Source organism: Sorex fumeus, unplaced genomic scaffold (genome assembly GCF_029834395.1).
Source record: "Sorex fumeus unplaced genomic scaffold, SorFum_2.1 ptg000128l, whole genome shotgun sequence".
In the NCBI taxonomy this organism is placed as follows: Eukaryota; Metazoa; Chordata; class Mammalia; order Eulipotyphla; family Soricidae; genus Sorex; species Sorex fumeus.
The window spans coordinates 34,630,475-34,658,034 of NW_026606185.1; the positions used below are offsets into that span (position 1 = coordinate 34,630,475).

A 27,560-nucleotide genomic window follows, 5' to 3' on the forward strand; every position below is an offset into this window, starting at 1 on the left:
TGTAAAATGAAAAGGTTTGCTTATTTTTTTTGTTCCAAAAGCTGTTGTAGCAATTTTTACAGAAAACACCAATGTAAAATAACAGTACTTTTTCAATAATAAATATTCAGGCTCATTAAAAATTAAACTGGAAGAAAAGGCAATAACCATAGGAAGATACTGCTTAAGGCAATTCTATCATGTAATGTTTTTACTGCTTAACTGAATTGATGGGAATTAGCAAAGTACTGAATTTACTGATTTAGAATCCTCGTGTCACACATTTCTGCAGTAAAGAGCTCTTTAATTGATTTGTAAGTTACCTGGCTCCTTCTCACTTTCCCTTGCTATTTAGTGAATTTACACAATGGACTTCCAAACATGTGATCTCTGTAACAGTAGCAACAGCAATAGTAGGATGTTTGTTAAAACTATAGGTTCTTGTACCCAAACCCAGACCTGCTGAGTCAGAAATTCTCAGATGGGGCCCAACATCTTTATGATGCCTTGGTATCAAAAGTGGTGAAACCACTCTGAATCACTTTTATCATACCTATTAGAATATCATTGTGAACAGAAAAAAGTTAAATATTAAACAGCACATTTCTGGGCTGGAAACACAGTACAGTGGGTAAGGTGGTTGCCTGGTATGCGGCCACCCTGGATTCAATACCCGAAATCCCTTATGGTTCCCCAAGCACTACCAGGAGAAATTACTTAGTGCAGACCAGGAGTAACCCCTAAATATCACAGGTGGGGCCCAAACATTTTGAAAAATGAAAAGCATATTTCTCTTTGTCAGCATGTCTATAATTATTTTCAAAAAAAACTTTAGGGACCAAGAAAATTTATAGCATATAAAATGACACTAACATTGACTTCTCTGAGTCTTCCAGTTGTCTATATGAAGGAAAACACAGGAACTGTCCATTATCATTTAAAAAATATTTAATAAAATAGATGGCACCAGTCTATTAATAAGACCCATCTCAGTCAGACCAGAATTGGCAAGGGCTGACCCAACAAGTCTGACAAAGCCCTGCATGTGGATGACAGGGGAAGGAGTGAGAGGGTACCAAAATGATTGCAATTCCCAATAACTGAGCAAGGGAAAGTGAGAAGGAGCCAGGTTGACTTGAAACAAAAATTCACAACGTGATCTAACAACTAAAATGTAGCACAGGATTATTAGATCACTTAAGTTTTGGGGGCAGTAAATATTTTTAAATTGTCTTCTTTGATGCTAATTTCAGTATGTCTCTAACAAAATCATCTTTGTTACATTAAAATTAACTCACACTTCTAAAGAATAAGCCAAATAATCACAATATAGTTACTGTCAGACTTGGAATATGCATAATTTTGCTATCAAAATTAAGAGTCACAGTAGGAAGTTACCAAGTGGAGGATTGAATGGAGGAACTGGGATAAAGTATACACTCTGGTGAGGGTGTGGTGCTGGAATGTGTTATGTATGAAAGTCTACCATTATTAACAATACTGTAGGGGCTGGAGCGATAGCACAGCAGGTAGGGTGTTTGCCTTGCATGCGGCTGGCCCAAGTTCGATTCCCAGCATCCCGTATGGTCCCCTGAGCACCGCCAGGAGTAATTCCTGAGTGCAGAGCCAGGAGTAATCCCTGTGCATTGCCGGGTGAGACCCAAAAAGCAAAAAAAAGAAAAATGTTAACAATACTGTAAAGCACGCTATCTAAAATAGAGTTGATTTTTTAAATTCAGTTATAACTCAAAAATTAAAGTTTAAACTATTTTCTTGTCTGTTGAATTTTACTTAGCAACTATGAAAATAAATATAATTGTATATTTAAATTAGTTGTTGAATGAGACTGCTAGGAGGTTGTACTCATGCATGGGTCATTTATCAATTGATTTCCCCTAAGTATGTTGTCATGATTAGCCATAAAATTTTAAATTTTATGAAGACTATCTTCATCCACCTCTTTATCCTCCCCTCCACAACCAATACACATAGACAAAAAAGATTATGAGAAAGATATGGTAGGTGAAATTCGAGTACAAATCTGACTACTGAAAACCTGGATAAGTCAGTACACCATAGACGTTTATGTACTCATAATGCTATAGTTCACCTAAACACCTCAGAATGTTTATTTCTGCCAGTACAGAGGCCAGCCTACCAACTCTTTCTATTATAAATTGAAAAATCAATCTGTGTGACAGAAGATAAACAACTGGAATCCAAGGTCATTATCTCATTTCATTTCATTTCATTTCCTTAAGAAGATTTCCCCAATCATGAGTAGCTTTGTAAAAGGTCTATTTCACAGCAATTCAATTAAAAAAATCTTAAAAGAAAAAAATTAAAAAGACAGAAGAGTTCAGCCAAAACTCAAATGCTTTAAGAATGGATTGAGGAGAAGCCAAGGAGCCTCAGGGCAGTTTCTAATTTTGCCTTCTGTACTCTAAGAATAATTTGAAAACACACTGCCTGGTTAGAAGAGTAGATAAGAAAGGGAGAGAATGTTGGCACTTCTCTAGTTACCTAGAGATAACTGTGAGTTTAAGAACAGGTATGAGCTAGGTCAGCTGTTTGAGAGAGATCCATGGACCAAACGAGCCATTGACCACACCATTGTACTTTTCTATAAGGTTCTTTCTGGTTGTTTGGAAATAATCAGTCATTATAATGTCTTTGCCTTCAAATAATATTTTATATTGCTTTGAATCCCTCTGCGTTTCATCTATAATAAACTGTCAGTCTGAAATACTAAAGATTTAGGGATTGTCCTTCATTGAGCATAGAAGAATCAAGATTACCCTCCACCAACCAAGAACATATTGGCCAAGGAGACTCATCGATCCGCCTGAATTCTGCTTCTTATGCTCCTCAAGGTGACTTCAAAACAGGAAATCTTTTCTAAAAGTTTTGACCCTGAGAACAAAGAATGTATTGATTCTGTTTGCAGTGATGCTTGGCAGTACCTCATACCCCTGCCAAAATAATCTATTTCTTGCCTATTGCCAGAATGCCAATTTTTACAAGATATCTATGATACAATATGACAAGTTTCCTTTAAAAATTATTTTATTTTGGGGGTATGGTGTCGCCAGCATGTCAGTCTGTACCTGTGAGGTGAGTGCATCAGCAGCCTGATGGCAACATCAGACTTTCAGATACCCCAAAATTGCTACTCTGCCTTTGGCCAGACCCCAAAATCTTAGGGCAAAGTTTACCAAGAAAGTAAACGTCCAAAAGTTAGGTATGTGGGAGACACACCCACAAACCACCTCCAGGTCAGCTACATAATTGGAGGCATGGCCTCTCTGGTTCCTGATCAAACTGCTTAATGGCCATGATCCCAGAGACTCAGAAATGAATCTCGGAACCCAAAGGCTTTTGGCAGAAATGCGTCCTGTTCCTGCAGTAGGTTACTGGCACTGGGCCACTCCAGGTGGGAATAGGTTTCGTGCCTTGGCCTGTTCCCCCTGGCGGCCTGGTGACCACCATCCTCCAGAGGCCACTGGACAGTCAGGTTTGGGCCTGCAGTGACAAGACACATGGGGCCTCACCACATGGGGGTGGAGCCGACTCTTTCTCCCCATCGCAACGAAACCCTGAGTTGCCACCTACAAACAGCCTCTCTGATACCTGATCAAGCTGATTAATAGCCATGATACCGGAGACTCAGAAACAAATCTTGAAACCCAGTGGTTTTTGGCAGAAATGCATCTGGACTGCATACAAGGTGGCCGCTGGCTCAGAGCTTATTGGAAAGCCAGGTATGAGCCGGCAGTGATGGGGCAACTGCAGTCTCATGGGAAAAAGGGCAGTACTGGCTCATCCTTCACACCCTTACAGAGGTTACGAGTTGCCTCCCACAAGCGCCTCTCTGGCATGGCCATGGCTCCAGAGGCAAAAGGACTTAATCCAGAACCTGGCAGCTTGCAGCAGAAAAGCGAATGGACCATGCGTTAAACTACGGCGCCATGCCTCCCCAGGAGGGAAAGGGTGTTGCTCCCTTCCACCTTTTTCCCCCTGGCAGCAAGGTGGCCCCCACCTCAGAGCTTATAGGAAAGCCAGGTACAAGCTGGCAGTGACGGGGCAACTGCAGTCTCATGGCAAGGGGCACGGTACCAGCTCGTCCTTCACGCCCTACCAAGGTCATGAGTTGCCCCCCACAAGTGGCTCTCTGGCATGGCCATGGCTCCAGAGGCAAAAGGACTTAGTCCAGAGCCCAGCAGCTTGCAGAAAAGTGAATGGACCATGCCTTAAACTACGGTGCCATGCCTCCCCAGGAGGGAAAAGGTGTTGCTCCCTTCCACCTTTTTTCCCCCTGGCAGCAAGGTGGCCCCCACCTCAGAGCTTATAGGAAAGCCAGGTACGAGCCGGTGGTGACGGGGCAACTGCAGTCTCATGGGAAGGCACATCCTTCACACCCTACCAAGGTCATGAGTTACCCCCCCCATGAGCCACTCTCCGGCACCCCCATAACACCAGACACACAGAAACTAGTCTCGTAATTATCTGGCTCTTGGCAGAAATCCAAAATTGTGGCTGTGTGACATTATATGATTCTCATAACCAGCTATAGAAAACAAAATATTTCACAATGCCTTTTCAGCAATTCTGATTGTTTGGGGGGGGGGGGAATTCTAAACAATACTGGTGCATCTTTTGTCGAAATAATGAATGTAATCAATGTAGAGAAGAGTTAAGAGTTAAGTTAAGTTGAAATCATCTGCCTCACAGTCATTTGGAGAGGTGGGAGGGGGGTATACTGGGGTTCTTGGTGGTGAAAAATGAGTACTGGTGAAGGGAAAGGGGTTTGATTATTGTATGACCGAGACTTAAACCTGAAAGCTTAGTAACTTTTCCCACAGTGATTCAATAAATAAATATAAAAAGAAAAAAATTTAAAAAATTAAGGTGGAGTTCATGCCCAATTCAATCAGCTAATCAGTGGCTGAATAAATAGCAGTACTCCTACAAACAAACAAAACATTATTTTATTTTATTTTTTATTATTTTTATTGAGGTACCAGTTCTTAGAATGCTCTTAATCATACTTTTCATCCTTTCATCATCATCCCAACACCACACCCAGTACCAGAATGCCCACCTCCCTCCAGCAGTGTCTGAAGAGCCCCTCTCATGTAAGCTCAGTTCTATAGATAAAATCTCCGAGCCAAAGAGATAGTATAGTAAGTATTGTAAGTATAGTGCTTGCCTTGCACTTGGCTGACCTGCATTCAGTCCCCAGTACCCCATATAGCCCCCAAGTACTGCAGGAATGATCTCTGAGCACAGAACCAAAAGTAAGTCCTAGTAAAATAGGGAGGGTGCTTATCTTGCATGCAGCTGATCCAGGTTTGATCCCCAGCATCTCACATGGTCCTCTGAGCACCTCCAGGACTAATTCCTGAGTGCAGAACAAGGAGTGACCCCAAACATCTCCAAGTGTGACCCCAAAACAGAAGAGAGTAAGCCTATGAACCTCTGGATATGACCCAAATTCCTCTACCCCCCAAAAAAAACTCCCCATTTCCAATGAATTTGGACATTTGTTCTTCCCTTACTATGTTTCTTTATAACCTATATATGATATATATATATATTTATTTTAATTTTGTGGCCAGTCATATAGTACAGGATTTTAGGCACTTGCCTTGTACATAGCCAACCTAGTTCTAGCACCACATATGGTCTCCTGAGCACTGCCCTACCCAAAACATTTACTGAATTAGATGTCTGAAAGTATTTGCTTCACCTAAAAACCTAATTCTTAAAAAAAATTTTTTAATTAAAAATAAGAACATAATTCTTTGAATATAGATTAGGTTTTTTTTCCTCTTCCATTTTGAAGACACAATACTTTTCTTTTTCTTTTTTTTATTAAATCACCATGAGATTCCTTTAAAAACTAGAAATTGAGCTTCCATATGATCCCACTTTTGGGAATATATCTGGAGGGTGCAAAAAAGCACAGTAGAAATGACATCTGCACCTGTATGTTCATTGCAGCATTGTTCACAATAACCAGAATCTGGAAACAACCCAAGTGCCCCAGACAGACAATTGGTTAAAGAAACTTCAGTACATCTACACAATGGAATACTATGCAGCTGTTAGGAGAGATGAAGTCATGAAATTTGTTTGTAAGTGAATGGACATGGAGAGTATCATGCTATGTAAAATGAGTCAGAAAGAGAGGGACAGACATAGAAGGACTGCACTCATTTGTAGAATGTAAAATAACATATTATGAGACTCACACCCAAGGACAGTAAACACAAGGACCAAGAATATTGCCCCATGTTTGGAAGCCTGTTTTATGAGCTGAGGGAGAAGGCAGCTGGAATAGAGAAGGGATTATTAAGACAATGGTAATTGGAGGAATCTTTTGATATGGGAGATGTGTGCTGAAAGTAGATAAAGGACCAAACATGATAACCTCTCAGTATCTGTATTGCAAACCATAATGTCCAAAAGTACAGAGAGAATATGGGGGAAATTGTCTGCCATGGAGGTAGGGGGTGTTGGAAAGGGGGAGTATACTGGGGACATTGATGGTGGAGAATGTGCATCAGTGGAGGCATGGGTGTTTGATCATTGTATGATTGAAACTCAAACAGTAAAGCTTTGTAGCTGTATCTCATGGTGATTCAATAAAAAAAAAAATCACATGAGATACAGTAACAAAGCCTTCCTGTTTGAGTTTCAGTCATACAATGATCTAACACCCAACCTTTCACCAGTGCACATCTTCCAAGAACAATGTCACCCAGTATCCCACCCATCCCACCCCTCCCCCCTGCCTCTATGACATCTCCCCATACTCTCTTTTGTATGCTTGTTATGAATAGCATAAGATGTCAAGTGACCGCAAGAGAAGACTTGTGCTACTGAAATTCTAAAATTTTTGATAATTAGGGCCTGGGGAAATCTCTGTAGCAAGCTGCTTAGTTCAGATTCTTTTGTGCGTTTCTGGATTATGGCCATTAAGGAGCTTAAGTAGCAGCCGGAAACAGTTTGTGGGCATGACCTCCAGGGTCCCACTGGGGACAGCGGGATGAGAAGGAGTGGTTCATCTCCTATCCATTGAGGCCTGGAGTTTTGCAGTCATTGAACCTGCACTCCTCATTGGGTTCTGGAAGTGGTGGCCACAGGGGTTCTTAGGGGGCAGGTGGAGGGTCAACTCCTACCTCTCCCTTAGGCACCCTGGTGAAGACGGCCTGACATAAAGTCCAGAGGCATCTCTGCAGCGAGCTGCTCAGTTTGGAGATTCTTTTGTGTATGGAGCAATAGCACAGTGGGTAGGGCATTTGCCTTGCACGCAGGCGACCCAGGTTCGATTCCTCCATCCCTCTCGGAGAGCCCTGCAAGCTACCGAAAGTATCCCGTCCACATGGTAGAGCCTGGCAAGCTCCCCATGGCATATGCAATATGCCAAAAACAGTAACAACAAGTTTCACAATGGAGACGTTACTGTTACCCTATCACTATCACTATCACCCTGTTGTTCACCGATTCACTCGAGCGAGCCCAGTAATGTCTCCATTCGTCCCTGTCACGTGCTAGTGTAGCTCGATGACATATTGGGGGCTCCTTCAGGATCAGGGGAATGAGGACCATTCATTGTTACTGTTTTTGACATATTGAGTATGCCACGATTAGCTTGTCAGGCTCTGCCGTGTAGGCGGGATACTCTCTGTAGCTTGCCAGGCTCTCCAAGAGGGATGAAAGCTTTTGGGCAGCCTTTAATCACCTTTACAGGTGTTCCTAGTCAGGCATATAGGCGGGTATGATACTCTCAGTAGCCTGCCGGGTTCTCTGAGAGTGAGAACTAGAGAATAAGAGGTTGCACAGCCGCAGATGGAGCCATGCACTTCTGGGAGCTTGGTTTTAGAGTCTCTGGATCCTGGCCATTGATGGGGTTACACAGCAGCTGGTGGGTGTAACTGTCTAACTACTGGAAGGTGGCGGAGCTGGGTGGAGGAGGCCCAGTCCCGAACCAAGCAGGCTTGGAGATCTCAGCCCCGGGTCCCGCACACCTGTGTTCCTCTGCCAGTTCCTCATCCAAGCATGTTATCCGCTCGAGCAAATCTATGAACAACAGGAGGACAGTGCTATCTCTGGATCATGTCCAGTTAAGGAGCTTAAGTATCAGCTGGAGGCAGTTGGACACTATTTTTCTATCATCAAGTTCTTTGTAAGAAAAAAAAACAATTACAGATTTCATAGTTGGGAGAAACTATAATGGTCATCTTCTGCAACCATTTTTCCAATGCTGAAAACCTTTCCCCAAACTTACAGAACTGGAAATGTCCAAAGGAAAGTGAAAAGGAATGGGGATTGGAATAAATATTACATGTGTAGTGCCCTAAATATTTTAGTAGGCTATTAATTTGGAAACTTACATAATTTCATGGTCTTTGAAACATTTATGACCCTCTTGACCCTTCTGAGAGAAATAGGCCTAAATCAGAATTTCTCAACCTTGGCACTTTCTCATTGGAAAGTTGTGACCATGGTTGTTGAGGGGGTTAGAGTGCAAATCTAAAATGAGTGTCATTGTCATGTCAGAGTGATAGTACAGTGGGTAGGGCATTTATCTTGCATGCAGCCGACCCTGGTTCAATCCCTGGCATACCACATGGTCCCCCATCACCACCATGAATAATTCCTGAGTGCAGAGCCAGGAGTAATCCCAGAGCAATGCTGGGTGTCACTCAAAAAGACAAAAAAACAAAAAGTGACAGAACATTCTCAGTGGGTAGAACACTTGTCTTACATGTGTGAGGTCATGAGTTTAGTCCTCTCAGCTTCACCAAAATTTATAATAAAATTTTAAAAAATAAAAAAATAAAATTTGTTTCATTGTAATGTAAAAATAACCTAGGTAGTAGCATAATCATAAAGTCGACAAATTACACACTATACAAATAACAAATTTTGTTTTCCAGATCTGCTTTACCTTCGGAAATGGACTCCATGTAGAGGTAAGGAACTAAGGATATTATTCCATTATTGGGACTCAGGCTTAATCTCATAGGAAACAAATTGTATTTTATCAGATTAAAAACATATGCTGTCACAGACCAAGCCATTCCCATTCAAACAAGTCCATAGGGACATAGATCCAGTGTTTTCCATAGAACATCAAACAGAAGAATAGTAAAATAATTTATGCAACACGGGAAAATGTCTAATTACCAAATGAAACAATCAAGGGACAGAATGAGATGTATAATTCCATTTTTATAAGGAACAAAACCCTTTTTATATGTGGAGTTGCAACGTCATAAGAAACTATCACAAGAGGTATCAGGCTGTTTCATGGGATGGGGGAGGAACCAGCACATCCTTCCCAACCCACCGAGACCATGAGTTGCCCCCAACTAGTGACTCTCTGGCACAGCCATGGCCCCAGAGGCACACGGACCTGATTCGGAACCCATCAGCTTTGGCAGAAATGTGAATGGACTATGCAGTAAGCTACGGCACCTTGCCCCCACCCTCCCCCCCAAGGGAAAGAGTGCCTGTCCCTTCTGCCTCTCCCCCCCACCCCGCAGCGCGGTGGCCACCACCTCAGAGCCTGTTGGACAGCTAGGTATGAACCAGTGGTGATGGGACAGCTGCGGCCTCATGGGATGGTGGGGGGGGGGGGGGGGGAACTGGCACGTCCTTCCTACCCCACCAAGACCATGAGTTTCCCCCCACGAGCAGCTCTCTGGCACGGCCATGGCCCCAGAGGCACACAAACCAATACTGGAACTAAGCAGCTTTTGGCAGAAATCCCTCCAGACTTAATTAGTAAAATATCAGAAATCCATATGCTCTTCATAATCAGCAATAGAAAACAAATTATTTCATGATGTTTGATTATTAGGGGAAAATTTCAAATAATAATGGTGCATCTTTTTTCGAAATAATGAATATAATTATAGTAGAGAGAGAGTTCAGTGGAAATCATCTGCCTCACAGGTGGGGGTGGGTGGGATGGGAGATATATTGGGGTTCTTGGTGGTGGAAAATATACACTGGTGAAGAGATGGGTGCTTGATCAATGTATGATCGAGACTTAAACCTGAAGCTTTGTAACTGCTCTCACAGTGATTCAATAAATAAAATTTTTAAAAAAGGTATCAGGCTGTTAACAGTGAAATATGACTGAAAAAATCAAAAGTTTTACTATAAGCCATAGCAAAAATTAAACTCTATTCTTAATCAGTAAAATTATAGCTATGACAAATTATCAAACCTTTTTAAATATTGATTCTAGGAATACTTTGCTTAGTGATTAAAAAACAAAATGCCAGATTTACTATATTGCCTCAATCTCTTGATGTTTTGTGAGTTTTCTACCATGTATACATTTCCTGTTTAAGAAAGAAGCCCACCTGGGACTTGAGATGGAAACATCCCAAATTTGGTGTGGGAAGGCGTAATGGTGGTTGGATTGGTGTTTGAATGTTGAATGTAATCAAATATTGTGAACTACCTTATAAAATTAAAAAAAAAAAACATGAAAAGAAAGAAGCCCACCGTGATGGAGTATGTGCTTGCATTCAAGAGTCCCAGGTTCAGTTCCCAGAACCTGGCCTCCAGCTCTGCCAATAACAGAAAGCCCTGAGCACAGAGCAGGAAGGAACCCCGAGCACTGATATTTGTGGCCCCTAACAAATCTTTAAAGAAATATGAGAGGCTGGAGAGATAGCACAGCGGGTAAGGCATTTGCCTTGCACGCAGCAGACCTGGGTTCGATTCCCAGCATCCCATATGGTCCCCTGAGCACCTCCAGGAGTAAGTCCTGAGTGCAAAGCCAGGAGTAACCCCTGTGCGTTGCCAGGTGTGACGCAAAAAGAGAAAAAAAAAAGAAAAAAGAAATATGAAAGGGCCGGGGGCGGGAAGGAAAAAAAAAGAAATATGAAAGCTATATAAGAAATTTGCACAATGCCATACTAAATTTTTAGGATACATTATAATTGGCGGCAATGTTTTATTATTGTAGATCTTGAATAAAGGAAATGAAAACCAGCTGCGTCCTAAACAGACTCATTTGATACGGCAAAAGCGTGCCTGGATCACAGCTCTTGTGAACCTTCGAGAAGGAGAGGACCTGTCCAAAAAGAACCCAATCGCCAAGGTACTGTCCAAAGATCAGGAAGCAAATTCACATTACTGAAATACAGTTTGAGGCCACTTTTAAAAGTAAAGACAATTAATGTATTTTGTCTTTAAATATTTCAGACATGTATGAAAATCAGCCAAACTTAATTTTTAACACAACACCAATATGAAGATCTTTAATTTTACCACATCACTGGCAAAAATTGAGGGACTTTGGGTTAGAGCGATAGTTCAGCTTCCTTGCACACGGCTGACCTGACCCATGTTTGACCACCAGTACATATGGCCCCCCATCCTATTAGGAGTGATCCCTGAGCACGGAGCCAGAAGTAAAACTGAGTACCAACTTCTGTGGGCCCTCTTGCCCAAAATGGGGAGACTTTGACTTTACAAAAGTGGTAAGGTACTAGATGACTTTTTGTTTAATGGTGTATTCAGATAACTCAGAAGACACTGTTGTTAATGGAGGAAAAATTCTTTTTCTTGCCAGATTCTCTGGATACAACACTATAAACTGACAAAAGACAGAATAACAAAAAATAAAACAAACAGACATTGTAAATGTGTATCATACATGTATCACATGGGAATAGCTCAAATGTAAAAAAAAATAGTTAGAAGTTGAGTTTACATAACATCTTGGCAAGAAAACAGTAAATTTTTTGAGAAGTAAAAAGACAAAAGGATTTTGAGTACCTTGATGCAGCAATTGTGCAAAGATAAATATCTAGAGAAATTGTAGTTGGAAAAAATACTAATAGTAAAGATTGCTGTGTAGAATTTTCTAGTGCTTTCTCTAGACAGGAAAGGATTTAACATTTCCTCCATGATTAACTTCTGCCCTTCATAGTAGGGACAAAATGAGAAGGAGGAGATCTTTGTGTATGTATGTCTTGACCTTGAGCAAATCTCACCCCTCCCCTAACCCCCCTTCAACTCTCCCTACTCTCACCACCAACAATTTTACCCACCAGTATTATAGTATTTGACATCATACCTCTGCTCAAGCAGCACCTTCTAAAAGAATTCCCTTCTCCATCTCACCACTTCTTTTGCTCCCCTTAATCCATTTCAATTTAAGTTATTCCACATTCTACTGTAGGACATAGACACTATTTGGAAATTGTCTGCATGTTGACACTCCCTTTGTGGAGACTAAGATCTTTAAGGGCAGGGTTCACAGCCTCCAAAGGAAATTCTCAGTTAAAAGTATGTGCATAGGGACCTCATGGTGTTTCACTAATAAAAATGAAAAAAATAAAATAAAATAAAAGTATGTGCATAGGCATTGCTAAAGCATGTGACATTGGCAGTATGGGTGACCGTCATATCCATGACTATCTTGCATGACCAAGTTTAGGTATGTAGATGATGCAATCAAACATCGATTTATATATTTAATTAAATTTAATATCATATTTTAGGTACATTTAAATAAATAAATATCAGAATGTCATGTTTTAACATTAAAAAAAAAGTATGTACATAGGGGCTGGAGCCATAATACTGCACTTACACTTTTTTTTTTTGGCAATACTGCACATGCAATTGCACTTGCACTTGCATATTTGCTGTGCACTTGGATCAGGTTCATCCAGGTTCCAACACCAGCATCTCACACGGTCACCCAACCACCACCAGAAATAATTCCTAAGTACAGAGCCAGGAGTAACCTTTGAGCATCGCCAGGTGTGGGTCCAAAAAAAAAAAAAAAGAAAATTGCATGAAAGTTACATAGTTTAACTCATTGAGGCATTCCTCTGTTATTTTTGTGCTAGATACACTCTGATCTAGAAGAAAGTGGAATAAAAGTTACATACAAATACACTGGAGATGGGATTACAGACCCACCATATGGTATATTCGTCTTTAATAAAGAGACTGGAGATCTGAGCGTCACCAAGATTCTAGATCGAGAGGAAACACCATATTTTAGGGTAAGAATAATTTTACATATTTTAATTTGTAATTTTTTCCTTAGGAATAGTTATAAACTGGTCTATTGCTTTATTTACTGATATTAAGATAATTACCTTAGCATAAATAAAGCCTCACATGATTATTGTCATGATTTCAGCTACTTGGTTATGCTTTGGATGAAAAAGGAAACAATGTGGAGAAACGACCAGTGGAACTTCGCATTAAAGTTCTTGACATCAATGATAATGAGCCAGTATTCACACAGAACTTATTTGTGGGGTCTGTTGAAGAGCTGAGTGCTGCACGTAAGAGTCTAATTTTTCTATGAATGAATATCCAAGGTCATTTTACCTCTGTACTGAACACTTGATCATTTGACATCCCGTTACTCATCGATTTGCTCGAGCATGTGCCAATAACATCTCCATTCATCCCTGTCGCGTGCTAGTGTAGCCCAGTGGCGTCTGCTCATTCTAGGAACACGAAGAGCCTCAAACCGATCGTTCAGGGTCTTGAGTAAGAAGTCTGACCATCTCGTAGGTGGGCGGCCACACGGTCTTTTGACATCCCATGGAATCCAGTCGGTAACAGCTCTAGTCTGGCAGTTGTCTCCAAATATCATTACGTGTCCAACCCATCTGATTTTTTGACGCCTTGGCAAACGAGACAGCATCCCTGATTCTTGAGACTAGGACAACTAATACTAAGTCCAGTGCTCTGGGTTTTTGCAAAGGGACTGAAGTGATAATATAGTGGGTTTGGCAGTTGCCTTGTACTTGGATGAGGACAATCTGGATTTGAATCCCAACATCCCATATGGTCTCCTGAGCATCACCAGAGATAGGAGCAACCCTTGAGCATCTCCAGGTGTGGGCCAAAATTATTTAAACAAAAAAAAAAATATATATATATATATATAGTTTTTTACTGAGTGTGGCTCCAAAAACTTTATAAAACAACTTTTTTTCTCCCCTGAGAACATATAATAGATTATGTGACATGTTAGGTCTCCTAATAACCACTCAACACTATAGCAGCAAAATAGCCACATTCTTTATTATGAAAGAAATAAATGTGATTGTGTTCAGTGAAACTTGCATTACAGATATAATGTTGGGTGGTTGACTTTGGCCCACTGGAGTAGTGTGCAAACCCCTGACATATTGTTTCTGTTAGCTGGCTTATTGATACCATTGTTCCGAGCAGTGCTCTCTATAAAGACTTGCAGGAAAGATGTCAATTTAAGTAGAATAAAAGAAGAGCTGTGTTTCTTCTGATTGTTTTTGTTTTGGAGCCAAAACTTGTGGTGGGGCTCCGCCTGGTTCAGTGCTTTGCAGTCACTCCCTCGGTGCTTGAGAAACCCCATACTGCCAGAATTGAACTGGACTTCTGCATGCAAAGCATGCACTCCACACCTTTGAGCTATCTTGCTGTTCCTTATATTTTATTTTAAAATTGAAGTAATAGTGCATTATGTGTTTCAAGTGTGCACCATTAAAACTCAACATAAGTATATATGTTGATTAATATTTTGCATTGCTCTTTTATTTTTTTAAGAAGTTTCATTGGGTCGGGGTTGAAGCAATAGCACAGTGGGTAGGGCATTTGCCTTGCATAATAATACACTAAGTTGACCACTAAATTCCACTGAATTGTTTGTGTTTTGATTAGCATATGTTTATGTTTCAATCTGTTCATTCTTCTTTCTTTACATTGATTGTTAGAAATAGCTTAAACAAATTTGAACCTTTCTTATAGAAAGTTTTCAGAAATTCACATTAAGATTTGCTTGTACTCACTTTTGTCTTTACCCTCATCTTATTCTTCCTACTTCTGTACTCCATTGCACTTAACATTATTATCCAATTAAATGTTTCGATCTTGGTAAACTAAGAGTTTGAGAAGAATATAAAGTCCTTTGAAATAAATTGAAGTTACAAACAAAATAACAGTTCATGTGCTAAAGGTTGAATTTCATCTTGGACACTTCTGTTTCTAATGCCAGATACTCTTGCGACTAAACTCAATGCAACTGATGCGGATGAGCCCAATACTCCAAACTCTGAACTTTCCTTTAGAATCCTTTCTCAGCAGCCTGCTCCAGCGTTCTACATAAATCAACATACGGGAGAAGTTTATACGATCAGTGGTACCTTGGACAGAGAGGTAAATTAATATTTTGCATTGTTCTTTTCTTTTTTTTAAGAAGTTTTATTGAGTTGGGGTTGGAGCAATAGCACAGCAGGTAGGGCATTTGCCTTGCATGCGGCCGACCTGGGTTTGATTCTTAGCATCCCATACGGTCCCCTGAGCACCGCCAGGAGTAATTCCTGAGTGCAGAGCCAGAAGTAAAAGAAGTTTTATTGGATCACCGTGAGATACAGTTACAAATGTGCATGATTGCATGTCAGTCAAACAATGCTCGAGCATCCATCCCTCCACCAGTGCACATTTTCCACCACCATTGTTCCCAGTGTCCCACCCCACCCCATCCCACTCACTGCATCTGTGGCAGGTACAATCCTTCTTACTCTCTCTCTCTCTCTAATTTGGGCATTATGATTTGCAATACAGATACTAAGAGGTCATTGTGTTTGGTCATTGATCTACTTTCAGCACACACCTCCCATCCTGGGCGATCCGTCCAATCATCATTTACTCAGTTATTCCTTCTTATTGTTAGGAAATTTACAACACACAAGAATAGTACTATCCTAGATCAGGATTCTGTTTGCTAAGGCATTCTAAGATGATTTTCTTTTAAACTTTGTGGTCCCATAAAAAACAAACAGTATGTAGTGGGGGTGAGCATTTGAGATGGAACCCTACTTAAATAGCATTACAGAAGTATTTTTCAAGAGTTGTTAGAAATCTCATTTGGAAGAAATTTGAAGAGGCATCTTCTAAAGTCTTTTGTCTCTAAGATTCTGGGGGAACAGAGCTAGGTTTGGGGATGACATCTGGTGGACCACTCCCAGCGCTGTGCTCCAGGGTCACTCCTGACAGTGTTCAGGGGACTATATGCATTTCTGGGGATGAAACTAGAGTGAGTGTGTATGCAAACAAGCAACCTCAGCCCTGTACAATTTCTCCAGCCCCCAAGATTTCACTTTTAAATTTCTAATGCGAAGGGGAAAATTTAGATGAAAACAAGATTCGTTTCATTTATTAATTTTGGTGCTGGGGATTGAACAAAAACGTCACACATGCAAGGCAAGTGTTCTACCAGTAAACCACATCCCTGACCCAAGAAGATGTTTTTTGATGTTCCCTATGCAACATTAAATGTTGATGATGGTGAAAGGACTATATTTGCGTCCAATATAAATTGCCACCTGCGTGCAGTTCATGTCTTTTGTATTTCCTGAAAAATTATTTGAGTCCTCTCACAAAGAGAAAGGACTATACCAACATTCCCATCAGAACCTTTGTCAAATTACAGAGTACTATTAGCTGCCACAGTTCTACTCCACACCTTTTCACATAAAACTTAAATTGATATCTTGAATTGATACTTTGATTTTTTAACAGATTGCTGTCTCTGTAAATATGGAAAGTTTAACCAATGTTGACTCTCATAGGTTCACCATTTGCCATGGGCCATATGCTCTTCCCATCCTTCTGCATAGTTGAATCCCTTGAGCCTACCTAGAAAGCACCTAAAGGCAGACTTTGGTAATAGTTCCATTTTATGTAGAAGACAACTCAGGGTTAAAGAAGTTAGGTGTTCATTCAGCACATCCAGTAAGAAAGCTAGATTTGGACCCAGGCAGCTGATTCCAGAACCTCATCTCTCCTTATTCCACCGAGCAGTTCTGCCGCACAAAGTACCCCTGGCACTGGGACTGCTGCTCAGTGCCCCAAACTCCCGCCACCAAATGGAGTCATTATAGGGCCATCACCTGGAGGAGATCACTGCACAGAGTGGCATAAGAGACATCCCTTTAGAGCATCACGTGAAAACCCACGTGCTTGGGTGTCTGGACAATGTGCAATGAGTTTGCACATTGTTCCTTCACGGAACAATTTTCTTGGAAGACAAGTTTTTTGGGTTTAACTGAAGAATGAAGTATGGGACAGAGAGAAGCAATCCTTATAATCCCACCATCACTTCCAGTATAAAACGAATTACCTTTTGAACAGCACTATTTTTCACGCAGACTATTCTGAGGAAACATTCATCGCCTACTCCTATCACCAATGACATATTTAAGATTTTGATATCTACAGCTCCCCCTGACCTTTTCTCCCTTCTAGAAAACCCCTTACATCAAGCCAACAGCAGCTTATCACATTTTTTAAAATCCTAAAGCTTCTGAGTAAAATATACTATAGTCCCCCACTATGGTTTGTTTCCTTTGATGGTAAAGTGAAATCAAACCAGAAAGACTGATTTGGAAGCAATTCATTTTTAACCCAGTAGGTATTTTTCATCACCCTTGCAGGAGCACAGCAGCTATACTTTGACAGTGGATGTGAGAAATAAAAATGTACAAATCACAGACAGACCTGCAAAACAAGCTCAAGTTCAGATTCGTATATTGGATGTCAATGACAATATACCTGTTGTGGAAAAGAAAGTGGTAACTATTACTTTTATAATAATAAATGCTTCTACTTATATTTTGTCTTAACTATCGACATATAAGATATGTTTGTGTTACATTAAAACAAAAACCCCATGTGTTCGTGTTTTGCAGTATGAAGGGTTTGTTGAAGAAAATCAAGTTAACGTAGAAGTCATTCGCATAAAAGTATCTGATGCAGATGAAGTAGGATCTGATAATTGGTTGGCAAATTTTACATTTGCATCAGGAAATGAAGAAGGTTATTTTCACATAGAAACTGATACTCATACTAATGAAGGGATTGTGACCCTTATTAAGGTAAGTACTTACTGTGCAAAACTGAAAATGGGAAAATCAGGTACAGAGGAAACATGTATTTTGAGCCCCAAACACAAGAGCTTTTCATACTCAGTTTCCTGGTGCCACAGTTATGCCGAAGAAGCCATTCCTGTTTGCCTCATGTATGGCTAGCAAGTGTTCACTCTCATTCAACGTCAGATGAGGGACTTTGAGCCTAACTAGACCACAAGGTCTCAGTGATATTATTTCTCTCACACTATCAGTCTTGCTTCAGCTTGTTGCCTAACTGTAGTGTTCCCTTGCATGACTCCTTGTCTCTAGTGGGTATCCCCCTATTTAAAACGTTTTAATGGATGATGTATCAATAAATCTGTGTCTCAGTAATAACATCTAAAAGCAAACACTGTCCAACTGATATTCCTCTCATTCCACTGACCTTCTCTGAGTGCTTATTACCTAGTCAGCAACCCTGCCAAAAAGTGCAGATTCTTAAACTTGCTCATCACAAAAGTGCACTTGTGGGGGCCAGAGAGATAGTACATCAGGTAAATGCTTGCCTTACATGTGGCCAGCCTGTGTTCTATCCCCAGCACTCTATATGATCCTCCAAGTCCACCAGGCATGATTGTTGAGTTCTACAACGATCAAACTGCTCTACAGTTAAATTACGTTCTTGGCTAACCCTATAGTTTAAAATCTTTTATCTAAAAAATTATGTGGTCATTAAGTTTCAAATACCTAAGACCCCTAGTTTCAATATAATGATTTTTTTTCTTTAAGCATAAGAGTTTAGAATGCTGCATTTGAAAAAAAGTGACCCTTACACTAATTACTTAGAATCATCATGCACTTGTCTTTGTTTTATTGTTTTGGGCCACACCTGATGGTACTCAGGGCTGACTTCTGGCTCTGTGCTCAGGGATCACTCCTGACAGGGTTCAGGGAACCCTGTAGGGATCAACTCAGTTGGGCATGTACAAGAGAAACACCCTACCCTCTGTACTGTCTCTCTGGACTATGGTTATATTTTCTTAACAAAATAAGTTAATGGACAATCAACAGACTTTAAAATATTTATACTCCTTAAACTATTACATGAGTTTGTTCTGTAAAATGAGCTATATAAATATTGGCTACCCATAATAGATGACTGTATAACACAGTGACCTTGGTGTTCAACTATAATAAGGATGAAATTTTGAAATTTCAGATCCCTGGCACCACATGTGGTCCCACAATCTCCATTAGAAGTGATCCCTTAACACCACTGGCTGTGGCCCAAAAGCAATATATATGTATTCATTTCAGACTGTTAAAAATATTTATTATAGGAGACTAACCACTAAAAACTTGATTGTGTGGACTGGAGAGATAATACAGAGGCAGGGCACACTTTCCTTACATGCAGCTGACCTGTGTTCAGTGCCTAGAACCCCATATGATCTCCCAAGCCCTCCAGGAGTGATTCCTGAATACGGAGCCAGGAGTAAGCTCTGAGCACCACCGGACGGTAGTCCCAAAACCAAAATATAAATAGTTGACTAAGGTGCTTCCTAAACACCTTCAATTTTTATGGATACCCAAATTGACACTTTTTAATTGCATGGTTTTAGTACAATTGAAACACTCAGTTCTGCTGTATTTGTCATGTGCTGAGTTTTAGCTAACATTAAAACCACAAATGTATATTGTGCATGTGTATGTTTTTTGTATTCTAGTTTTTCTTACCTTTAAGAGAATTATCTTTGATTGTGTCTTTCTAGGAAGTAGATTACGAACAAATTAAGCATCTTAACTTCAGCGTTATTGTCACGAATAAAGCAGCTTTTCACAAGTCAATTCAGAGTAACTTCAAGCCCACACCCATTCCCATCAAAGTAAACATAAAAAACGTGAAAGAAGGCATTCATTTTAAAAGCAGCAAAATTTCGTTTCAAGTTAGCGAGAGCATGAATCAATCAAGTATCAGCAAAGTCATTGGAAAATTCCAAGCTTTTGACGAAGACACTGGAGAACTAGCCCATGCAAAGTAAGACCTCGTTATGAATCTATTTTTTAATTTCTTTAAATATCTTTCTTAAAAACCATAGCAAGAGTTGGGGGTAGGAGCAATAGTACAGCAGGTAGGGCACTTACCTTGCATGTGGCTGACTCGGGTTCAACCCTCAGGACCTCAGATAATCCCTGAAGACCTCCAGGAGTTATTCCTGAGTGCAGAGCAGGAATAAACCTGAGCACCTCCAGATGTGGCCCCAAAACAATTTTTTTTAAAAATTATAACAAAATGGGACTGGAGCAATAGCACAGCTGGTAGGGTGTTTGCCTTGCACGCAGCCGACCTGAGTTCGATTCCCAACATCCCATATGGTCCCCTGAGTGCCACCAGGAGTAATTCCTGAGTGCAGAACCAGGAATAATCCCTGTGCATTGCCGGGTGTGACCCAAAAAGCAAAAAAAAAAATCATAACAAAATATGAACTGCTTCTTCACACTCAGCTTTATAAAGCTCTGTAGATTCAATTTCCTAGTTGTCCCTGCAGGTGAGAGGCAGGGAGACATTTACCTTCATCACATGACTAGGAGGCTGAGGCTGGCTCAGTTACTTCAAATAATTTTGTCTAGATATAGTTAAAAAGCAGGAGTACAGTTTGGAATACCTGAAGGCAGGGCCAGAGCAATGGTATAGTAGATAGGTACTTGCCTTGCATGTAGCCAACCCATGTTCAATCCCTGCATCCCATATGGGTTCCTGAATACCACCACGAGTGATCCCTGAGTACAGAGCCCTGAGCATCAATGGGTGTGACCCTCACTGTATCACTGTCATCTTGTTGTTCATCAATTTCCACGAGCAGGCACCAGTAACGTCTCCTTCATCCTAGCCCTGAGATTTTAGAAAGTGCCACATTCGAGGCTCTTTCAGGGTTAGGTCAACCCATGGGTTTTGGCATATCAAATACACCACGGGGAGTTTGCCAGTCTCTGTCGTGCGGGCAGGATACTCTCCGTAGCCTGCCGGGTTCTCCAAGAGTAAGAACTGGATAATAAGATGTCGCTTATGTCCCGCTTCTGGGAGCTGGGTTTTACAGTCTCTGGGTCTTGGCCATTGATGGGATAATAAGGCGCTGGGGGCAGTTGGTGGGTGTAACGCCTACCTACTGGAAGATGGGGGATCTGGGTGGAAGAGGCCCAGTCCTGATCCAAACAGGCTTGGAGATCTCAGCCCCAGGTCCCGCATGCCTGGGTTCCTCTGCTGGTTTCTTCATGCGTGAGGCTCATCTGAACGTGTGGAGAGCAGTCTTAAGCATGGCTGTGGCTGTGGTCTTAAGCATGGCCGTGGCTGTGTGGGTGTGACCCAAAAAACAAAAAGGAAAAAAAAAGAAAACACCTTATAGTTTAAGCCATATGTCTTGAGCATAAGGAAAGCCCCTTAGAGTGATACTGAAATTTAAAACTTTTAAAATTAATGCTTATTAAATGAATATTTTTAAGATATAGATATCAAAGATTCTAAAATCACCAAAACTTCAAAATTTGTTTATTTTATAACAGATATTCCAAATTGGAAGACATAGACAACTGGATCACTATAGATTCTGTCACATCTGAAATTAGACTTGCAAAACTTCCTGATTTTGAATCCAGATATGTCAAAAATGGTACATACACAGTAAAGATTGTTGCTGTATCAGAAGGTAAGTTATTGACGGTCTCATATATCTGTTGTATGTAGAATAAATGGACAAAGAAGTGCCAGGAATTAAAGGAGAGATAAATCTATCAGCTTTGACCTTAGAATATTGGGAGGAAAAGGATAGGGCGGAAAAGAAATCATGAAGGGCAGCTAGAAGTGAATGGGAGTAGTGAGGGGGCTGGGGTCAAGGCCATGAGTGCGTCGATGGTGTAGAGTGGCAGTACTCTATATCCAAACTGCATAATTACTATGGAAACCTGGGAACACCGGCAGAGGAAGGTTGACACTGGTGGTGGGATGGGTGCTGAGAGATAGTATGCCTAAAACAACTATTAATAATGTTGTAAGTCACAGTATCTTGATTTTAAAAATTAACATTTAATAATAAAGAAAATAGAATATACGTCCAAAAAAGAAAGTAAGTTGTTATTAAATAGATATTTTTCTTGACTATATGTGTTTAGATTTAATTTTCAACATTAGGAATCTTAACTAGAAATGGTGAAAAAAACAGATCTCTTTAGTAAATGTAAACCTTCACATTTCTACTTATCTAGTGGGCTCCTATAAATTATAGGATCTAAATATGAAACCAAAGCTTGACTAACCAGGGCCCTAATTTGTGAGTATAATCTCCTTATCAAATTGGCAAGAAAATTTGAATTATATCCATTGTCTACAATATAACAAGAATATCACACTTTTTTCTCATTTTAAAGATGATTCTAGAAAATCAGCCACCGGCACCATTCTTCTCAAGATTATAGACTTCAATGACAATTGTCCTACACTGGTAAACCCTGTGCAGAACATTTGTAATGATGAGCTGTATGTGAATGCAACTGCAGAGGACTTGGACGGACCCGAAAACAGCGGGCCTTTCAGTTTCCTTATTGTTGACAAACCACCTGGGATGGCAGAAAAATGGAAAATAGTACGCCAAGAAGGTGAACAAAAACTGTTGGACTGCATGTTTAAATATTGATTGGCATATTTAAACATGATTGGTAACTGTTGTTGTTATTCTCATCATTGTTGTTGGGGTCACATCTTGCACACAGTGACCAAGAGCCATGTGGTAATGGGAATCAAACCCAGGGTTTCTTTCTCTCTCTCTCTCTGTCTCTCTCTGTCTCTCTGTCTCTCTCTGTCTCTCTGCATCTCTGTCTCGGTCTCTCTCACCTCTCTCACACACACACAAACACACACACACACACACACACGGCAGTGTGTTGTACCATGACCCATGTCCATGGTTCCTAAACTCCTTATAATATAGGCTGTTTATCTTCTTTAAATTTATATTTCAGTATAGTTTTGAAAGGAGATTATAAAATGAGGTTCTAAACCCTAGGTGTAGTGTCACTAATCTGCCATTAATAAACCCCCTTTAGGGGTAATAGAAAGGGGGTCAAAGAAAATAATCTAATGTCTATAAACTTGCTGGGTGTTCGCCAAATCATTCCACAGGTCGTTGTTTGTTTGGCCTCAGAGATAAGGAATACTTGCCTGTCTAACCATAGTAGCCAAGCTAATGCCTTATAAAAATGCTAAAGTGTGCTATACTGGGGGAACAGCTAAATGATTAAACCCAGCGTTAATCTCTGGCATGGCCTGTGCATCCCCTGAGCACGCACAGCCATGAGTGGTCCCTGAACACAGAGCCAAATCACTGAGCATGGCCCAAAAACTTAAGATTTTCTTACTTCCAAAAAATAAATAACTCCCCTATTATTATTATCCAAATATATTATTATAATTATGCCCAATTATTATCCATATATATTCATCTTATATACCTTCCAAATTTGTTTTCAATAAATGTCGTATATGTATCAGAAAATCTTGCCATCCCTTCTACTGTTTTTAGTCATCTGAAGCCATTCATTATTATTCATATGAAAGAAAAATTTTACTAACCATCCACACTTTTTTTTAAGTTACATGAAAGGTCCATTTAACAGTTCAGTATAATATTCTTGCCAAAGATATAGCACAATCTTCCATGATTACATATATACAATCATGTCAAAATAATCAAACATTGAATCTATGGAGCATTCTTTGAATAAATCTTTGAAATTATTGACCTTCAAAAACCTCAAGTTTTTTCAGGTTCAAGAAGGTGGTTGGGACTGTTCTAGATCAACAGAGACTAAATGACTAACTAAACAATAAAACAAGGACAGAATGTAGCTCCAGGTAGAGCTCTTTCTTGCTTTGCATTTGTGATATCCTGGATTTGACCTCACCACAAAAAAAAAGATAAAGGAAAACAGAAAATGTCAATGGAAAGGTCATTTAACTCACAGCTTGTTTGTTATATTCCTAGTACTGAAAATACACTTAGTAAAGCACACACTATTCCAATTCATTATCACAAAAGTCAGGTTTCCAAATCCCATCGCTAGCTATGAACCCCCCTGATTGGAAGAGCCCAACTAATTCTCAAAAGCGCATGAGCTAATTCATAAAGAAGCTAAGCACGGATGAAGCTTCAAACTGGAGCTGAGTCCTACTAGCAGTTACAGAAAGTTTCTGTAACTTACTTAACTCCACCCCTACTCACTTCTTTTCCTTTGCCTCTCCTTCCAGGTAACAGTGTGCTACTTCAGCAACATGAACAAAAGCCTGGAAGAAGTGAAATTCAGTTCCTGATCTCCGACGTCAAGGGCTATAGTTGCCCTGAAAAGCAGGTCCTTCAGCTCACGGTTTGTGAGTGTCTGCATGGCAGTGGCTGTGTGGAAGCACTTCATTCCTCCTATGTTGGCCTGGGACCTGCAGCCATTGCCATCATAATTTTGGCGATTCTACTTTTGCTCCGTAAGTATCTCAAACACAGCTCTTTAACTTTTCTAGCAATTCAAATGCAGTACTGCTGGGACTTTGTTCCTGTAGTTGCCACAAATTTTTTTTAGCTATTCCATAACCACACTTGAAAATAAAAAGGAAAATTATTATTGATCATTGATAAATTCACCACAGCTTATTACAGAACTCTGCAGAGTTTTATTTTATGAAAATATATTTCCCAGGCCAGAAAGATCATTCAAAGATCTGGGTGCATGCTTTGCATACAGAAGGCCCAGGTTTGATCCTCTAGACCACATGGTACTCTCTCTCTCTCTTTCTTTTTTTGGGGGGGAGGGATTGGTCACACCCAGTGATGCACAGGGGTTACTCCTGGCTCATGCACTCAGGAATTTCGGAATCAATACTGGTGGTGCTCGGGGATCATACGGGATGCTGGGAATTGAACCCGGGTCGGCCACGTGCAAACACCCTACCTACTATGCTATCACTCCAGCCTCTCTGTCTCTCTGTCTCTGTCTCTCTGGCTCTCTCTCTCTCTCCACACACACACATTTCCAGACTTAAATAACCAAGATTATGCATAATAATTTCAGGAACCTTTTATACCATTAGATTTGGTGTCCCCATTTGATAAGTTGTGAGGAAGAGACAGTATCTGACTTCCACTGCTGTGTCCCAGTGCCTGGAACAGAAACTTGCACAGAGGAAGCTCTAGAAGATACTTGTCATTTGAATTTTAATTATGGATATAGATTGCTGTTATGACCCATCACTCCTCCCTTTGCATGTCCAGCTTGTTAGAGCATCCCATTTCCCTCTATCTGCCTGGAGCCTTCACCCGCGCCAAGAATAGACAGCCCCACTGAACAGTCTATTTCCTGCCAGTGATAGCCACCTGCACTTCTTACAAGTCCTCCAAAGACCCAGGGTTTCCTTTGAGGAAAAACAAAAGGATTCTCATGAATCCACATGCCCACTGAATTTGAGCAGAGGAATGCCTCTGAGACAGCACAGCTGATCCAGTGACAGGAGGCGCTTGTCAGACTCTTAATAGATACTTAGTTGAATGCATAACACCCACTAATTTACAGTGAACTAGATCACCACCTCTATCTTTTGACTGAAAGTACAGACATAATCATAAATTTCTTGTCTCCCTTTATCAAGTGCGTAGGTAGGTGCTGGAGCTCAAACTTCATCTTTTACTCCAGTATTTCTTACACTGCCTTCTCATCTTCTCCTTCCCCAGTTTCCTGAAGTGACTTTTGGAGTATTGCTGCGTGGCAGCTTCTTGATTGATACCTGTTGAATTGGTATTGGACTTTCCCCAGGCTTATAGCAACCTTTTTCTTTTACACAATAGCTACAGTTACTGTTACGAATTAGTTGATGATACTTCATGTAGAAAGGTAGTTAAGGAGTAATAATTTCCTTGGTAACTGCCAAGTGGGAGTGGTAGTAAGAGCTAGCCTGAGGTAGACCTGTGCAGTGTGGATAATTCTTTGCTACAGTGACTGCTTTACTAAATTTACATTCATTTCCTCTTGACAGCAGAATAGAATTCAACAAAGGAGCTCTGAGATTTTATTGAATTCCAGATAAGATGTTATATATTTTCTGAGTTCTTGATGCAGAATCATTTTAGAAAATAGTCCTTACATTTCAGAAGGTTAATTGGAACCTCAGTGAGTCATGCCTTATGCTAAATTCTATTCTAAGATCAATTATTCATATAAGTTCTGAAGTTCTAGAATATTCGAATGTATTAAATTCATTTTATTCTTCAGAGCTTTTAAACAAATAAATATTTTAGATAATAAGTGTTTTTTCATGTTAAAAATTAAATTGGTTAAGAAAATCTTAGTGTCAGAATGATAGTACAGCGGGTAGGGCATTTGCCTTGCACAACAGCCAACCCACATTCAGTTTCCACATCCTGTATGGTCCCCTGAGCACTGCCAGGAGTAATTCCTGAGTGAAAATCTAGAAGTAACCCCTGCGTATTGCCTGGTGTGACTATCAAAAGCCAAAAAAAAAAAAAGAAAGAAAGAAAAAAAGAAAATCTTAGATCTTGAATCAGAGAGATGGCTTGATGGTCTTAGCACATGCTTTGCATGCAGAAGGTCCAAGTTAAACTGATTTTTATTGTCTGGAAACCAGGCAATCCAGTCTTGGTGTTTTGCTCAGTAACTACCAATAATAGCCTTTCTATAAAGGACAAGGCCTCTGAATCCTGAGAATTTCTCATCCTTTAGGACGTCTCTATGCTTTAGTGTAATGCACCCAAACGAGCTTGTTTAGATTGGAGCAGGGTGAAGAAAAGATGCATAGACAAATAAGTGGAAACTAAACTCCCAGGAAATAATGTGTAAATTCCAAAATCAGGCAAGATTGTTCCTAGAAAGATATCTGGAACTCACTTCTGCACTCAATTTTGTTTTCATCCAGTTGTGCCACTTTTACTGCTAATGGCCCATTGTGGAGAAGATGCCAAAGGCTTTACCGCCATTCCTGGCACTGTTGAGATGCTGCATCCTTGGAATAATGAGGGCGCACCTCCTGAAGACAAGGTCAGAAAATGAGATTTTAGGGGACTGAGCTTTTCTGATTTTAAAGAGAACAGGGGAAATGTTTCTAACATTCTGCATCATGTGTATAGTGGTATAGTGGTCAAATAAATTTCATTCCCATGCCTTTGTTAGATAAAGGGACTAAACATATTTTGTCTTGTAACTAGGATAGCGTCAAAGTATTTCTGCTCTATCCGAAAGATCCTGTTTTATGGAGAACATATACAAAAAGGGTTAGATAATGACAAAGAGAATATATTACACAGATTAGAGAAAGCAAAATGTGTGCAGGTTTAGGATACATATTATTACCCCAATATAGAGTGGTCAGTCTCTTTCCACATGCTTCTCCATCCATCCCCATCCTCCATACGGTTGGCAAAGTAAAGCTCACAACCCCCAGAGGAGTTGGAAAATGTTGCAGATCCCCCTTCCAGGGCCTTTTTAATAGTCAGTTTCCTTTGTTTCTACTGCATGTTAGCCCTGTGTTTCTCATCCTCCTCTGCACTGAACCCCTTGAATAGGATATTGCAAAGTGTCAAGTATCAAACAATTCCGGACAGCAGTGACAGAGATGTAAAAGTTCCCAGCACCAAAGTAATG

The 27,560-nt window shown here is 40.3% G+C and overlaps 1 protein-coding gene across 1 annotated transcript in view; it reads left to right on the forward strand.

Annotated features, from left to right (window-relative positions):
- The window catches only part of DSG2 (desmoglein 2), a 40,656-nt gene that overhangs the window by 7,156 nt on the left and 5,940 nt on the right, over positions 1 to 27,560 (forward strand). Inside the window, exons 2-13 of the mRNA XM_056138360.1 lie at positions 8,925 to 8,960; positions 10,973 to 11,107; positions 12,870 to 13,028; positions 13,169 to 13,316; positions 15,017 to 15,177; positions 17,457 to 17,594; positions 17,712 to 17,897; positions 19,643 to 19,908; positions 21,432 to 21,574; positions 22,293 to 22,520; positions 24,169 to 24,396; positions 26,836 to 26,957. Of these exons, the coding sequence (XP_055994335.1) occupies positions 8,925 to 8,960; positions 10,973 to 11,107; positions 12,870 to 13,028; positions 13,169 to 13,316; positions 15,017 to 15,177; positions 17,457 to 17,594; positions 17,712 to 17,897; positions 19,643 to 19,908; positions 21,432 to 21,574; positions 22,293 to 22,520; positions 24,169 to 24,396; positions 26,836 to 26,957 (1,950 nt within the window). The remainder of the gene's footprint in view (positions 1 to 8,924; positions 8,961 to 10,972; positions 11,108 to 12,869; positions 13,029 to 13,168; positions 13,317 to 15,016; positions 15,178 to 17,456; positions 17,595 to 17,711; positions 17,898 to 19,642; positions 19,909 to 21,431; positions 21,575 to 22,292; positions 22,521 to 24,168; positions 24,397 to 26,835; positions 26,958 to 27,560) is intronic.